This window comes from Rhinopithecus bieti, unplaced genomic scaffold (assembly GCF_001698545.2).
Source record: "Rhinopithecus bieti isolate Rb0 unplaced genomic scaffold, ASM169854v2 scaffold_37314, whole genome shotgun sequence".
Taxonomy (NCBI): domain Eukaryota; kingdom Metazoa; phylum Chordata; class Mammalia; order Primates; family Cercopithecidae; genus Rhinopithecus; species Rhinopithecus bieti.
The window spans coordinates 313,157-329,460 of NW_016816196.1; the positions used below are offsets into that span (position 1 = coordinate 313,157).

Consider the following 16,304-nt stretch of genomic DNA (forward strand, 5'->3'; position numbering starts at 1 on the left):
GGCCGGGCGCGGTGGCTCAAGCCTGTAATCCCAGCACTTTGGGAGGCCGAGATGGGCGGATCACGAGGTCAGGAGATCGAGACCATCCTGGCTAACACTGTGAAACCCCGTCTCTACTAAAAAATACAAAAAAACTAGCCGGGCGAGGTGGCGGGTGCCTGTAGTCCCAGCTACTCGGGAGGCTGAGGCAGGAGAATGGCATGAACCCGGGAGGCGGAGCTTGCAGTGAGCTGAGATCCGGCCATTGCACTCCAGCCCGGGCGACAGAGTGAGACTCCGTCCCCAAAAAAAACAAAAACAAAAAATCAAAAAACAAAAAAACAAAAAAAAGAGTTACGTATGTTAATTATTCTTATTTGTCAAGTACTACATATACATTATGTAATTTAATCCTCGCAGTGATACTACTCTCAGCCCCAATATGACAACTGAGGACCTGCAGTCAGACAGGTTAAATATCTTTTCCAAGATTACACAGCTAGTAGGTGACACAGCTGGATACACATGCTATAGCACTGCTCTTCCACAGCTGCCTCTTCCTGGTGATATTCCAGGTGGCACTCTGGGGAGAGGCGAATGTGTGAGCCACCACCACCAGGCACAAGCACACACAGACAATGCAGCGCTCACCCTCGCTTTCTATTATTTCAATTATAGAGTCTTTTCGATTTACAGTATGAAAATCAAGTGTAATTTTTTTAAAAGAAGAAAGAAAAGCCAGTATGGAGAAAATGGTACAGACATAGTTTAATGAATCCACGGCAGCTACAAAAGTCAGCTAACATGATGTGCCACAAGCACTAACATAAAATCTATGACATATGCTATAGATCTGGTTTCTCACAAGATCTAAACCCAGCATCTGTCAGGAAATAAACAGGATATGTTGACAACAGTCTAGATTACCCACGTTACTATGCCTTTTTCTTATTTTGTATGAGGCTAAACCTTCATTTATCTCACGTTGCCATGGTTCCTAAGAAGACAGGATATATTCCTAGAATATTCCAGGTATATGTGGGTACCATGTTTCAAACTTCAAGTCACACTGAACTGCTTCCTGGTTTACACTATGAGAAAATCAGATTTTATCAGCTGACTTTATAAGTAGGGTATAAGTGAGATCAAATCAGGCCCTTGGTGTCTTTAGATGATCTATTAGGTAATCTAAATTAGATGTTCTTCAGGGAGATATAACCTTGAAATTCACACATAGCTTTATTTGTTCTTCTCATGAAAAACAAAATCCCAATATTTCAAAATAAGAAAGGATTTGAGTTGCATTTATAAGTGTATTGATCAATATATGTTAAGTGAAGAGTGGATAATTTTGGGGGGGTTAACTTACTTTTTGTGTTAATTTTGAGCTTCTCCATGAGTTTTTATTAATTCATTAATTCCCTGTAGCTCAAGAGATGCTAATTAATTCAAGAAATCATAATAGCTAATGATTGGCTAAATAAATCTAAAATGGAGAGAGTCTGTCACTAGAGATACCACTGCTCATTTTAATTAAAAATTACGAATTTGTGAAGTAATGTAAATAAAGGTTATTGTATCCTTCTACTCTAGGAAGTATTAACCCTTCGCATGGCCTCCTGAGAATCCAACAAGACTTAAATAGCCAAGAATGTCTGTGGAACTTAATCACTGAGTTACGATATTTATCATTGCAATTGTGTTGTTCATTGACACTATAAAGCCATGCGGAATTAAGCAGCCTTGAAACACAAAATGGAGAAAGGCTAAGAGCTGAGAATTGTTGCCTTTAGGGAAATACAATCAATGTCAAGCAAACAACCACCCCAAAATGGTTAGCTTTATCAGCATTCAGGCCTACAGTGAAAGCAAATGTTCCAGATCTGAGTTTCAATTTTTAAAGAACAAACATATGCAAATGACCATTAGTCTTCGTAGTTTTATGGCTCAGAGTGATCTTACCTTGTTAACACTCAGTGCAACTGCCTATACCCATTTGAATGTCATTTAGAGGGATAGGAAAGGCTGCTTCAACATTTGTGACTAAATGGCAGGACTCAGCCACAATGCTCACTCTGGGAAATGAGAAATAGACACTCCAGTATGCTAGATGCTGATGCAGTTCAGGAAACACTACCCCAAAATAAGGCCCCTCAGCATACTGAGTATTTTAAGCAGAAGACAATTAAGAAAACCACAAAAACAGAAAGGTCCCTCTGACCTTCTCCCAGCCCCTCTCTCTTGAAGATCCTCATGTGAGGGGTGACCTGCCCTATAATCAGAAGGAAGAAATGTTACACAGAGAGGCTGAGAAGAATCTGAGCACTTGCTAAGTTTCCCCCAGTTGATTACCATTAGATCATACCCTTTTTTGTTCAATCATACTTCTATACAACTGTCCATCATTCATTAAACCTAACCACAAAAGTAGTTTTCACTTGGTTTTTGAGTGAAGGCTCCTGTGTCACATAAAACTTACATTAAATAAATTTGTTTCACTTTTCTCTTGTTAATCTGTCTTTTGTTATAGGAATGTCAGCCATTAACCTCACAATAGGTGAGGAAAAGATACTACTTTTTCTCCCTTATACCACCCAAGCGAACCACTCCAAGAACAGTTCATGTGCAGGTGACCATATAGTTCAAGTCGTTATTAAATCCAAAGCTGAGGAGCCATAATGCTGTTGGTGGAACTGCCCTTGACCAAGAGAAATCCATCTTGATTGTCTCACTAATCGGCTCAAGGGCCACTGATGATGAGGTCCTAAATTTAATTCCTAATAAAACCCCTAAAGTTTTAGAGGCAAAATGAGAAAGCATAGCTCACAAATACCTTCTGATTAATGACTTGGAAAGTATATTTGTAGTTTGTTCCAAAGACCTGAAATTAGTTTGAACTTAAAAAGAAAAGTGGCATCCATTAGGTGAAGTTGACAAGGTGAAGTTGACAAAACGAAAATTATTTTTATCTTATCAAAAGGCTACTTCTGAATGGAGCCTCCTGACAAAGCAGAAGTCTGGCTGGTACTTGAACCAGATAAACTTGTTATGCAAATAGCTTTAGTCATAGGGGAAAGGGCTGATAATGAAATCTCTACAAAGCCAACCACACATTATAGAGGTGACAAAACACATCAAGCAGGGTCCTAGCATATGGATAAAAAGCACTGCAGAATTTATGTGAACACTGCATTTAATTTATCATAACTAAGCTGTCAGGAATCATGCTTTGATAAATGCATGGCTAATACATATAAATGAATCAATTATCACTAACAACCAAAGGTTCAGAACCAAACAGGCTGATGCTTCTTTTAAAACCCCCAAACAGGTTTACTAAAAGTATTTTAGACTTTTAGATGTTTTAAAAAATCTCTCCTACTATCTCCAAATTAAGGAGGCTGGAAATAAATCTGAAACACACTAAGCCACATCCCCAGTGCTCCTGCTTTCCTACCTCCCTGGCCCTCTTACACGCATATGCACGTGCACACACAAACACCCCTGTCCCCTGTCTACATAGCTATAATCACTAGGCTGCAGCCAGACCAGCTTGTTCAGATCCCTGCAGCAGTCAATACGAAATCTTTTGGTGGGCAGTGACCAGCATGGACTAAAAAAGACCTAGAGTATTGAATCGACTCTGTTACGGTTCAGCAGTCACATGAGGACAAAGTATTAAAGGTCTTAAAGCCATTAAGGAACTTTTAGTCCTATTTATTCTTTAAAGAGAAACAGATTTACTGTGGCTTGGTCTACAAAGGGAACTGAAGCAATTATCTGTATAATTCAGGTTAAAAGAAACTTTTCCTAAAATTACCAGATAATCATCTTCTCCAGCCCAGTCTCTCCAATAATGAAAAGCTTATAATCTGAAGGTCTTAATCCTCCATCTTTCTTTCCCTTGCCTCCTAATACAAGCAAGATAAGTATAAAAACAAACTAAGCCTCTCTCTTTAAACAGACATTTCAAAACCAGTGAGTATCATTGTTTTTATTGAATTAGAGATCTGAATAAATATAATGAATGGCATTTGGTCAAACTGCATTTGATAGGCTGAGTAAGGGCAGCCTAGTGTCAGCAGTCTCCCCTACAAAATGAAAGGATATTATCTGGGGCTGGGCTCAGTGGCTCACACCTATAATCCCAGCACTTTGGGAGGCTGAGGTGGGCAGATCACTTGAGGTCAGTAGTTTGAGACCAACCTGGCCAACATGGCGAAACCCCGTCTCTGCTAAAAATACAAAAACTAACTGGTCCTGGTGGCACACAGCTGTAATTCCAGCTACATGGGTAGCTGAGGCACAAGAATCACTTGATCCCAGGAGGCCAAGGTTGCAGTGAGCCAAGATCATGCCACTGCACTCCAGCCTGAGCAACACAGTGAGACTGTCTCAAAAAAAGAAAAAAAGAAAGTATATTATTTGGGAATGGTGAGCAGGCTTCTATTTAAAGATATGTAATATAATAATCAGTCCCCAATTTTGAGAAATATTCCCAAAAATATTGCAGAAGAATTTATGGTTGAAGAACCTAAGATGTTATGGGAAAGCAGGATTGGAGGGCTGAGGTGAATAAGGAATCTATGAACACCTACTATATAAAATTTTTCAGTAATAAAAAACTGTAAAGACAACTCATTAAACAAAAAGAAGACTGATGACATATTTCCATCTTAAACTAGGAATAAACCACATAATCACTTAATTTCTAATTGCCTTCCTGATTCATTATAAACTTTCCAGACTCTCCCTCCCCTGCAATTTCAACAGGATACTTTTTGCTTTGCTCCTGATAGTTTGCACATTCAAAGGCATTGTTTTCTGTGTTTAGCCCTCCATTCTAGTACTCAGGACCTTTTGCAACTCAGAATGAGTGCATCTGAAATTCTCAGAATTGGGAAAAACATAGCAGATCTGAATTGGTGTATAATAGGATTTGCCATAAGGAGCCATCAGTGTTAGGGAGGAATTTCTGCATAGTTGACCCTTGAACAACATGGATTTGAACTGCACGGATGCACTTACACGTGGATTTTCTTCCACCTCTGCTAACGCTGAGACAGCAGAACCAACCCCTCCTCTTCTTCCTCCTCCTCAGCCTATTCAATGTGAAAAAGATGAGGACGAAGACCTTTATGATGATCCACTTCCAAGTAATGAACAGTAAACGCATTTCTCTTCCTTACGACTTTCCTAATAACATTTTCTTTTCTCTAGCTTACTTTATTGTAAGAATACAGTATATAAAACATATAACATATAAAATATGTATTAATCAACAGTTTATGTTATCGGCACGGCTTCCAGTCAACAGTAAGCTATCAGTAGTTAAGATTTTGGAGAGTCAAAAGTTATAGGCAACGTTTGACTTCACAAGGTGGGGGGTAGTCAGCACCCCTAACCCCTGCATTGTTTAAGAGTCAACTGCATTGTGTGTAGTCCAATCCCTGTCATCAATTATGTACCTCTATTCTCAAATCCATCCAAGGAATACTGTGCTTAGTTTATGATTACAAACATACTCTTGAAAAAGAATACATAAGCCAAAGTTTTGTGTCTAATCACATTTTTAGAGGCATCAGGAGAGTTTGGTATGGGAAGCTGTATTCGTGAATATGTAATGGATTTTTCTAGGACAACAGCTTAGACAAGGTCAGTCAAGAGTATCTCTGTGCAGCAATGAAATGAAAAGGAAAAATCTTTGGATCCAGCCTTTATCAGCAAAATCATTGGAACCTTAGCTCCCAGATTTCTTTCCTTGGAGTGGTCCAAAATGTGGTCCCAAGCTACCAGCGTGTCTTCAGCTCTTTAGTTTTCTCTGCCTAGTCTTTTAGGTCCCAAACCTCTGGAAGTGGCTCTTCCACTGCTCTTATGTGAGCATCATTCCTCCTACAAGTATCTGTTTTTCCTCTCAACAGGGCCTGACACCATCACCTTTGACTTGTGGCTGCTCCTAGTGCATTCTGCAGCCAGGGCAAAAATGTCAATGTGGGGCTGAAGAGGCAACAAGATACCCTCCACCCCCGGCCTTCAACTTCATGGTCATGTTCCAACACAGTCTTTCTTAGTAGGGTTCTTTGAGTTCTTTTCCACTCCCCTTTCCTGAGGAACAAAAGTTCAAGAGGGATGGGGCAAGCAAACAAATTCAGGGACCCTCAACTGTACTGTATTTGAAATGAAAATGAAATACAGGTTCATAGCTGTTTGCACAAACCCCATGGAGTCAAATGTATTTTGGAATTCAGAATTCTATCGAATTTTAGAAAGGTAAACTGGTACATTTACTGTATATTATGTAACAGCCCCAGCAGGATCTGGGGCAGCACACTACAATCAAACAAATATATCTGCCGCCAAACACATGAATATTCACATTAAGTAAGATAAATAACAACTATAAATAGCCTCACAGTTAACCAAATCAGTTCACGTAAGGTTAGGTTTTGCTGTTAAATGACTCGACTACAAAATAACTTTTATCTTTTGGAGCTCTTTGGATTTTGGAATTATGGATAAGTGATTGTTGATCCGTATCGTGATTTATTCAGGAAGATGATCAAAAGACCCACTTTGCTTTATTGCCTGGCTTCTTTGTGAAAGCTAAGTTTGCACAGAGGCATAAATTAGAAAAATTTGTGTTGACCCTTCCCGCTTCTTGTTTATCAGCCATTTTGGTCACTTCTTTTCTCCTCCCACGACCTCTGAACACCTTGTTTGATATGCTAGATCCCACAGTACTTCTTCCAAGCTCCTGTGCCTTGGTACGGTTGGTAATGCCTGGTCTAGATTCCTGTCCCCACAATTCACCAGGCCCCTAGCTTGGGGTCTTGTAACCCCCTCCAGTAGTCTGAGTATCTTTCTCAGATTTAGGACTGGTGTGGTCCAAAAGCTCATGACCCCAACACTGAGCCACTGTTGGTTTCACTGTTGATTCTACTCCTGTCTGAGTCCCAGTAATTCTTGCCTAGTGACATAGCTCCTACCAGGTATGTCACACCATCAGCTTGGCCTTCATTTTGTTCCTCATACCTTCACAGCCTTGGCTGGGATACCTTACCTTGGTACCCCAGGCCTGAGATTTTACTTTGCCCCTCAATCATCTTGGAAACTGGACCCTTGTTCCCAAGCCACAGATCCTAAAGCAAGCCCAGCTTTCACACTGCAAAAACTCTGTTGGAGGCTGCTACCTTCTGCCTTCTCTTTAGTCCCAGTGTGGGCATCGGATTTTTAGATGTTTCATCTCTTCCCATTAAACATGACAAGTTGTCAATATTTGCCCTAGGACAAAGTAGGTTCTCAGATAAATGTGATCCATATGATAAGAAGGACTTATTATAACTGAGAGTCAAATGGAATGCCTTACCTTTCACATCTTGCAAAGGGATGTTCTATCATTTACTAAAACAAACCCTGAGTCACAATGTGCTAACAGGCATAACAACCTCTAGTGCCAAGTAAATTCCACAGCCTGGATTTCTCCAATCACTGATCAAGGCCTTGCTAGATACGCAATTTTTAGTGGAAGAAATACTCACTGTGAAATAAAGTGATTGAATTCTTCACACCATTTTTCTGGATGAAGTAAAGTCGGTGGAGGATTTCTGAAAAAACAACAGCAATTTTTTCTTAAAAAAGAAGAGTTTCATTAAAGGCAAAATATCAACTTGTTTTTATTGATATCATTCTAAATAGCTCTAATAAAATCTGTTTGTTCTCATATAAGAGTCATTTTTTAGTGGTGGATTATAAAGTGCCAACCCCTATTCCTGTAGTCATTCATTTTCATTGACTGAAGACCTACTACGTCCCTGGCCTTCTCAGGACCTGTGAAAATTACAAAGATCAGGAACATTCTTCCAGAAGCAGACACACTAATGAGGGGTGAGGCAAGCGCACAAACTACTATAACAGAACTGAGGATTATTAGTGCTATAAGAAAGCTATAAACATAGTGCCAGAGGTTTTAGTGAAATAGACTTTTAATTGTACAGGATTTTCAAATCATTATGGTACCATTTGAATTAATTATGTGATGCATTTAAAGTATACTCATAAATTCATAGTCACATTTTTAACTATTTCCTATATATCAACTTCTGCAACAAGCACTGGAGAAAGTCAAACAGTCAAAACAATGCCCCAGACTCTGTGAAGTTCCTGGGTAGAGAAGGAGACAGACATATACCATACCTAATAATTGGAGGTCCAAGAGAATGAGAGAATGGCAAAAAGAACGTTAGATAACCAGACCACCTCCTGGTGAGAGGGCAAAAAAAAAAAAAAAGGGGGGGGTGGGGGATGGGGGAAGAGCCCTGAATTTGATTGAATACCCTAAAGAGATCTGATTTTAAAACACAAGTGACTACATTACCTTTAATTGATGAGACTTTTTTTTTAGCAATACATGGAAATAGGGGCTTGTGGGCAACTCAAGTTCAGAAAATGAAGAAAGTGACAGTTCTGCACACCTGAATTATGGCTGTAAATTTTAAAGCCATCACATGTGATCCTTGTTTTTACCTGGATTCCAACTGCTTCCTAAAGCCATGGATTGCTCAGATTCAATAGGCAGAGGAATGGAAGCAGCAGGAATTACCAGAAATAAATATATATCAGATAATGTGACCACAAGCTGTCCCTCGACATCATCTTCTCATTTTCTTTTTTTTTTTTTTTTTTTTTTTTTTTGGAGACGGAGTCTAGCTCTGTCGCCCAGGGCTGGAGTGCAGTGGCCGGATCTCAGCTCACTGCAAGCTCCGCCTCCCGGGTTTACGCCATTCTCGCTGCCTCAGCCTCCGAGTAGCTGGGACTACAGGCGCCCGCCGTCTCGCCCGGCTAGTTTTTTTTGTATTTTTTTTTAGTAGAGACGGGGTTTCACCGTGTAGACCAGGATGGTCTGGATCTCCTGACTTCGTGATCCGCCCGTCTCGGCCTTCCAAAGTGCTGGGATTACAGGCTTGAGCCACCGCGCCCGGCCTCATCTTCTCATTTCTTATGGCGCAACTTTTAATTCAGCATACTGCTGCCATAATAAAGATCACAATTTCTTGAGTTCCTTATGGCTAGATGTGGTTCTGTGACCGAGTTCTAGTCAATGATTTATAAACAGAATTATTATATGGTATTTCCAGAAAGTCTCCTTAAAAGAGGGGAGACATGACATTCTTCCCCTTCCCCTTCTTTCTTTTAGAGCATGGATATGATGGCTGGAGCTTGAGCAGCCATTGAGGACATCAGATGAACTTGAAAATGAAAACTATGAGCTGAGTATGACAAAGCAAACAGATAGAAAACTGGATTCATGATGACATTGCAAAGCTGCCATACCAGCTCTACTCTGCTTCCCCCTAATCTTCCTTTATAAGAGAGAAATAGTCTTCTGTTTTCTTCAAGCCACTAGTACATGCAGCTGAGTCTAATCCTCAGTGAGATAACCTTTCCAAGTATTTTCCTACCATATGATGAGAACATAATATGATAAGTGACATACCAGAAGCACAAGCATGGTGTGTGGGTAGAATAGTTAAGGTGCTGCTTACTCCATCTAGGGAGTCCCAAAAGACTTTATAAAGAAGATAAACTTGAGCTGGCTCCTGAAAATTAGAGTGGATTTTTCAAGATAAAGAAGGAGAGTGAAGCTATTTTAGGCTCAGAAAACAACATGTGCCAAGACATAGGGACATAAAAACGCATAGTAAGTCCAAAAAAAGTAACTTTGAGGCTTGACTATATATGATCTTTTGGATCTGAAGAGAGAGCAGCAGGGAAGGATAAAGTGAGGAGGAAGAATGATTAGAGGAAGGAGATAATTTATCTGTTCTGCATATGAATTTAGTTACCCTTCACATCTTATAATTCAAAAACCAGTAAGTTATCTGTGTATGACCCAGAAAGAATAGCAGTTAATTTTTTTCCCCCTTCTCCTGGATCAGAGACAAAGGAGGAGGCTGCCTCTTTATCTCATTCACTCCATTCAACAACATATGCCTTCGTCTTTCCCTAGTACCATCACATAACTTCAGCTTCAATCCTAGTTTGGCTCAGCAGTTCTTACTGCCTGTGGCTATCTGAGGTTTTACGTCCACATGCCCTGCCAGCTCACCTCTGTGGGCAGCTTTGGTGCTCTGTCTTTCAGTGAGTCAGTTATCCTAGATCATCTCTACAGCACTTCCCAGGATTTGCACTTCCCTTGATCTTCTCAGGTTTCCTGATCCTTCTGTTCTCACTGAGGTCAGTCCCACAGAGAAGAGCTGCTTAAGCAATCTACTGTCTAATAGACTTAATTCACCTCCAAAGCAGTTCACCGTGACTAAGTCATTTGTAGACAGATTGAACAGATTTGACTGAAATGACACTAGTAGGCTCAACACTGGCCAGCCCAGCAGGGAAGGGGCATCTCTCTTCCATAAGCAGAGAGTGACCTGGCAAGGGTTCAATGAGAAATAGATGGTGGATATCCACTTTAATATAGAGAATAATGTACCTTCCTGTGTTCAGTCTCTTTCTCCACAGGAAATATGCACAGGGGGTATTGTTTAGTTATTGGCCTGAGGAGAATGGCAGCCAACCACCACTCACCCAGGTCACCACCAACCCTCTACGGCTTCACCATAACCATCACACAAGGAAACATCTTCTTTGGAGCCCAACATCATAGAAAGTTGGTTAAGAGAACCTCATCTGATCCTGTAAATGTCCTGCCTTTCCTGGAATTCATCCTGCTTTGGTTCAGTAAAGCAAGATCTTGTGAAAGATTATTGTCTGTACATAATGAAAACCAAATGAATTTGAAGACTTTGCAGTACTTTGTTTGGACTGGCAATATAAATTCTAATTCTCTCACAACCCAGAAAGAACACCAGTGAAGGGAAACCATGTAGGTTATTCTTGTTTCATTTGTGAGTGTTTCTCCCTCTTTTGCAGTTAGAACATTATCGATCCCAGCCGGGCGCGGTGGCTCAAGCCTGTAATCCCAGCACTTTTGGGAGGCGAGACGGCGGTCGACGGCGCGGGATCACCGAGCGTAGGGATCGTAGACCATCCGGCTGAAACACGGGTGCCAGAACGCCTGCGGTCTCTACTAAAAATACAAAAAAAAGAAAAACAAAAAAAAAAAACTGGCCGGGCGTTGTGGTGGGCCGCCTGTAGTCCCGGCTACTTGGAGGTAGGCAGGAGAATCGCTTGTAACCCGTGAGGCTCGGAGCCTTCGTGAGCCTGAGATCCGGCACTGCACTCCAGCCCAGCGAGCAGAGCGAGACTCCGTCTCGAAAAAAAAAAAAAAATCACTGAGGGCGTTACTGTATTGTTGCACAGCCTTCCTAACGATGCCTTGATTTGGCTTGTCTGCCTTTTAGCTGGTGCATCTGACTACTTACTAGATGGTTGCATTTTAATTTCCCAGAGACATCTTAAGGTCACCATGTTCAAAACCAACATCTTCCTTTTTTTTTTTTTTTTTTTTGAGACGGAGTTTCACTCTTGTTGCCCAGCCTGGAGTGCAATGGCACGATCTCAGCCCACCACAACCTCCGCCTCCCAGGTTCAAGCGATTCTCCTGCCTCAGCCTCCCTAGTAGCTGGGATTATAGACATGTGCCACCATGCCCGGCTAATGTGTATTTTTAGTAGAGACAGGATTTCTCCATGTTGGTCAGGCTGCTCTCGAACCTCCCGACCTCAGGTGATCCACTCACCTCGGCCTCCCAAAGTGCTGGGATTACAGGCGTGAGACACTGTGCCTGGCCACAACATCTTCCTTTCTTAAGGCTGCATTCCACCTGGTTGTTGAAGTCAGAAACCTGGATTCTACATTCTCCCATATCCAATTAGAGCATGCAGAATAATGGCTCCCTCAAAGATGTCCACATTCTAATCCTCAGAACCTATTAATACTCTACTTTATATGGCAAAGAGACTTTATTTATGTAATTAAGGTAAAGGTCCTGGAGACGGGGAGGTTGTCTTGAATTACCTGAATGGGCCCAACTTAATCACATGACTCTTTTAAAGTGGAAGAGGGAGGCAGAAAGAAAAAAGAAGAGTCAGGAGAGATTCAACATATGAAAGGGACTTAACCCGTCATTGCTGCCTTTGAAAATGGAGGAAGTGGCCATGAGCCAAGAAATGCAGGCAGCATCTGGAAGATGGAAATGGGCCTCAGCTGATACCTAGCAAAGAAATGAGAATCTCAATTCTATAGAAGCAAGGAAATGAACTCTGCTAATAACCTTAATGAGCCAGAAAATAAATTTCCCCTAATGCTTAAGAAAGAAGTACAGCCCTACTGACACCTTGATGTTAGCCCACTGAGACCCACGGCAGACTTCTAACTTAAAGAACCATAAGATAATAAATTTGTGTTGTTTTCAGCCTCTAAGTTTGTGGTGATTTGTTATGATAGTAATAGAAAACTAATATACCAATCAAATGTCAAGTCTTCTCAGTTCTACTTCCTAAATCCCTTACTCATAACCTGTCCCCTCTTTCACATCCTAGTCCAGTCACTCATCATTTCATACCCATACTACTCCCGTGGCCTCCTTGTTTTTCTCCTTCCCTCTACCTCACACCCCTCTAATCCATCTTGTACTTGGTAGCTAGAATTTCTTTATAACATACAAATGTGACCTCGTTATTTCCTTGCTCAAAATTCTTCAGCAGATGCACACTGCCAGAATGATAAAATGTTAACCCCTTTGCATGATATATACAAATGGTCTTTCCTATCACCTACCTGTCTACTTGATTTCATCTTAAACCACTTGCTCGCCAGATGCCGAGCACTGTGCTACACCGTACTTGTGGCTCCAAAACAGGTCCTATTCTTTCATGCCTCAGGGACTGCACATGATGTACCTCCAGTTTAGAATGCTCTCCCTAATTTATCCACCTGGCAAGCTCCTACTCATGTTTCTTGTGTATCTATAGTGCCCAGCACAGAACTACTCAGTAAATTTTTTAAATGAATGCATACAAACATATACATGTTGTATGTAGGCCAAGAAATGGTGATAAGACAAAATACGACTTGGTCTTCAAAGTAGCATAAAATTAGACAAATATGGAACAGCTCTTTCGGATAGGAGCAAATTCCAACTAAATTATTCACAGCAAGCAGATTTGAAGAATAAAGGAATATTAACTTGATTTGGATTTGACAATATAAGCCTCATTCCTCTGCTTTTGAAGCCCAAATGTCTCCAGGTCTCTGAATATCTATAACTAAAATGAGCAACAAATCATAATTTAAACCTCACTGTAGACAATAGCTGATGTCACGACCATTATACACACATACATAGTGGGTCAGAGACAGAAGGAGATGAATACCAATAACCATCATGTGTTGAGTGCTTACTACCACAAAGCTTCATGTCAAGTGCCTCACATATAAGTCAACTAAACGTTGCAACAACCCTATAAATAGGAATTATTCTAGTTTCACAAGTGAAGAAAATGCAACTTAAAAGAAGAAATTTTCTCAAGAACATTCAGCAAAAATTGGAAGAACCAGGTTTTAAATTCAGGTATTTCTGTCTCCAATGCCCATATGCCCCACTCTTTCCCATATTTTATCTCATGAAGAGTCCACTAGTTTGGAAGATGAATTAAGAGAACATATATGCAAAAAAAAAAAAAAAAAAAAAAAAAAAAAAAAAAAAAAGACAAAACCAATTAGCAAGCAATGCCTCAAGAAGGTGCAAAATGAAGCCCTCAAACATTAAAGCACACTCACCAAGGAGACGCTGAGTAAAAAATTTCTCAGTGAGGCAGAGTTAATTAAGAAAGGCTTCCTGAAAGTTGTGAATTTTAAAGCAGGACCTCTGTTCACAGAGGGGACATAAATCAGCTGACTAGGGGAGGAGGGTTTTGGAGGAGAAGGGGAATAACAGAGGAAGATAGAAAGAAGCATAATAAATAAGAAACAATTGTTAACATCCAGTTAAACACTTAGGAATGTCTTAAAAAGACATTCTATTTACTTACTCATAAAAGCAAAAAAGCAAGACATTTGAGTGTAATTAACTGTCCTGATAGTATTAACTACAGCAACAGAGCTGCCATTCTGATTACAATTGGTAGACATCATTAATAAAGTTGAATAGTTAGTCATGTGTCTGTGTCTCTCTCAGTGTCTCTCTCAGTATCTTGCCCCAGCTGTTCCTAAAGTTGCTTTTCTCCCTAAGTCACATCTTACCTGTTCAAAATCAATTATTTAAAAATGTTTACATTTAATTGTAATACGTGATTCATCTCAGTGTAAAAAACATTCCCTGGCCAGGTACGGGGGCTCACCCCTGTAATCCCAGCACTTTGGGAGGCCAAGGCAGGCAGATCACTTGAGGTCAGGAGTTCGAGACCAGCCTGGCCAACATAGTGAAACCCCATCTATACTAAAAAAAAAAAAAAAAAACAAAGAAAAATATAAAAATTAGCCAGGTGTGGTGGCCTGAGCCTGTAATCCCATCTACTCGGGAGGCTGAGGCAGAAGAATCGCTGGAACCTGGGAGGTGGAGGTTGCTGTGAGCCAAGATGGCGCCACTCTACTCCAGCCTGGCGACAGAGTGAAACTACATCAAAAAAAAAAATAAAAATAAAAAATCCTCAATACTGGAACGTAGAGAATAAAAAGCAAAATTCCTCCTCATTATAACTCCTAATACCAGTCTCCTCCCCATTATCAGTATGGGTTGTATTCTTTTAGACCTTTTATTACATGCATTTGTAGTATCTGCTATAAATATTTTATATATTTATTTATATATATATATACACACACACACAGTTTTTCTGTGCTGTAAGTAGATGTTACAATATAAATTGGGTGATATATTAATTTTTTTTTTTTTTTGAGACAGAGTCTTGTTGACTTGCCCAGGCTGGAGTGCAATGGAGTGATCTTGGCTCACTGCAACCTCTACCTCTCAGGTTCAAGTGATTCTCCCGTCTCAGCCTCCCAAGTAGCTGGGATTATAGACACCTGCCATCATGCCCAGCTAATTTTTGTATTTTTGTAGAGACAGTGTTTCACCATGTTGGCCAGGCTGGTCTTGAACTCCTAACCTCAGGTGATCTGTCTCGGCCTCCCAAAGTGCTGGGATTACAGGCATGAGCCACTGCTCCTGGCCTTAATTTTTATAATTATTAATTTTTATAATATAGTTGAAAGCATAGAAATGGGATTATACACCACATAAATATCCTGGTACTTATTTTTTCCATTCAGTAATACCGCTTAAAGTTCATCCATATCACTTTCATACCTAAATGGCATTCCACAAAATGGGTAACTATATTTAGCCATTCATGTATTGGTGAACATTTAGGTTGTTTCTATTTTTGTTACTATTAGAAAGAAGGCTGAAATGGCTTACATATGCCACATGTCATATGGGATTTCAAACTTTTAAAATATTTCTTAGGTGGCAAAAGCACTGACAAGTGAACACTTAGTATCCTTCCAAGAAATTAAATACAAAGAGAGAATATACTGCTGCATCTTCTGGGGGTGGCTCAATGAGCAATTTCACAGCAGTGGGGGCAACAGAGCTACAGCCAAGGAAGAAGCAATCAGCAAATGATCCCACAGGATTATTAATAGTGCTCCATAGAACACACTGTAATGCCATAGAACACACTGTAAATAGTGACCTTGAGTTGATGGATTCCAGCAGCTACAAACTTTAAACCCTATTGCTGGGTTCCACTTGCAAGAACCTGCTACCTTGTTCCAGTAGTGGGTATCCCTAGGTAATAACCCCAGCATATGTGACACAGACGAAGATATATTCAAAATATACATATGTGGCCAATGTGGTGGCTCATGCCTGTAATCCTAGCACTTTGAGAGGCTGAGGCGGGCAGATCACTTGAGTTCAGGAGTTCAAAACCAGCCTGGGCAACACAACGAAACCCTGTCTCTACTAAAAATACAAAACTTAGCCAGGCATGGTGGCAGGTGCCTGTAGTATCAGCTACTTGGGAGGCTGAGGCAGGAGGATCGTCTGAACCTGGGAGATTGAGGCTGCAGTGAGCCAAGATGGAGCCACTGTACTCCAGCCTGGGTGACAAAGTGAGACTGTCTTTCAAATATATATATTTATACATTTTATATATATATACACATATGCTAGTAATTCCACTAGAGAAAATATTTGAAAAAATATATATATTATATATATGTATTATAGTATATATATGTAATACATACAATACATAATCTCTAGTGGAATTACTAGCATATGTATATATACTATAATACACATATCTATATATGTATTAAATATAATGTAATTGTATATAATATTTATATATGTTATATAT

The 16,304-nt window shown here is 40.2% G+C and overlaps 1 protein-coding gene across 1 annotated transcript in view; it reads right to left on the bottom strand.

The window, feature by feature from the left end:
* Positions 1–16,304, bottom strand: part of MYO3B (myosin IIIB) — a gene marked incomplete at its 5' end in the record, with an annotated part of 364,721 nt that overhangs the window by 214,204 nt on the left and 134,213 nt on the right. Inside the window, one exon of the mRNA XM_017854464.1 lies at positions 7,518–7,583. Coding sequence (XP_017709953.1) covers positions 7,518–7,583 — 66 coding nt within the window. The remainder of the gene's footprint in view (positions 1–7,517; positions 7,584–16,304) is intronic.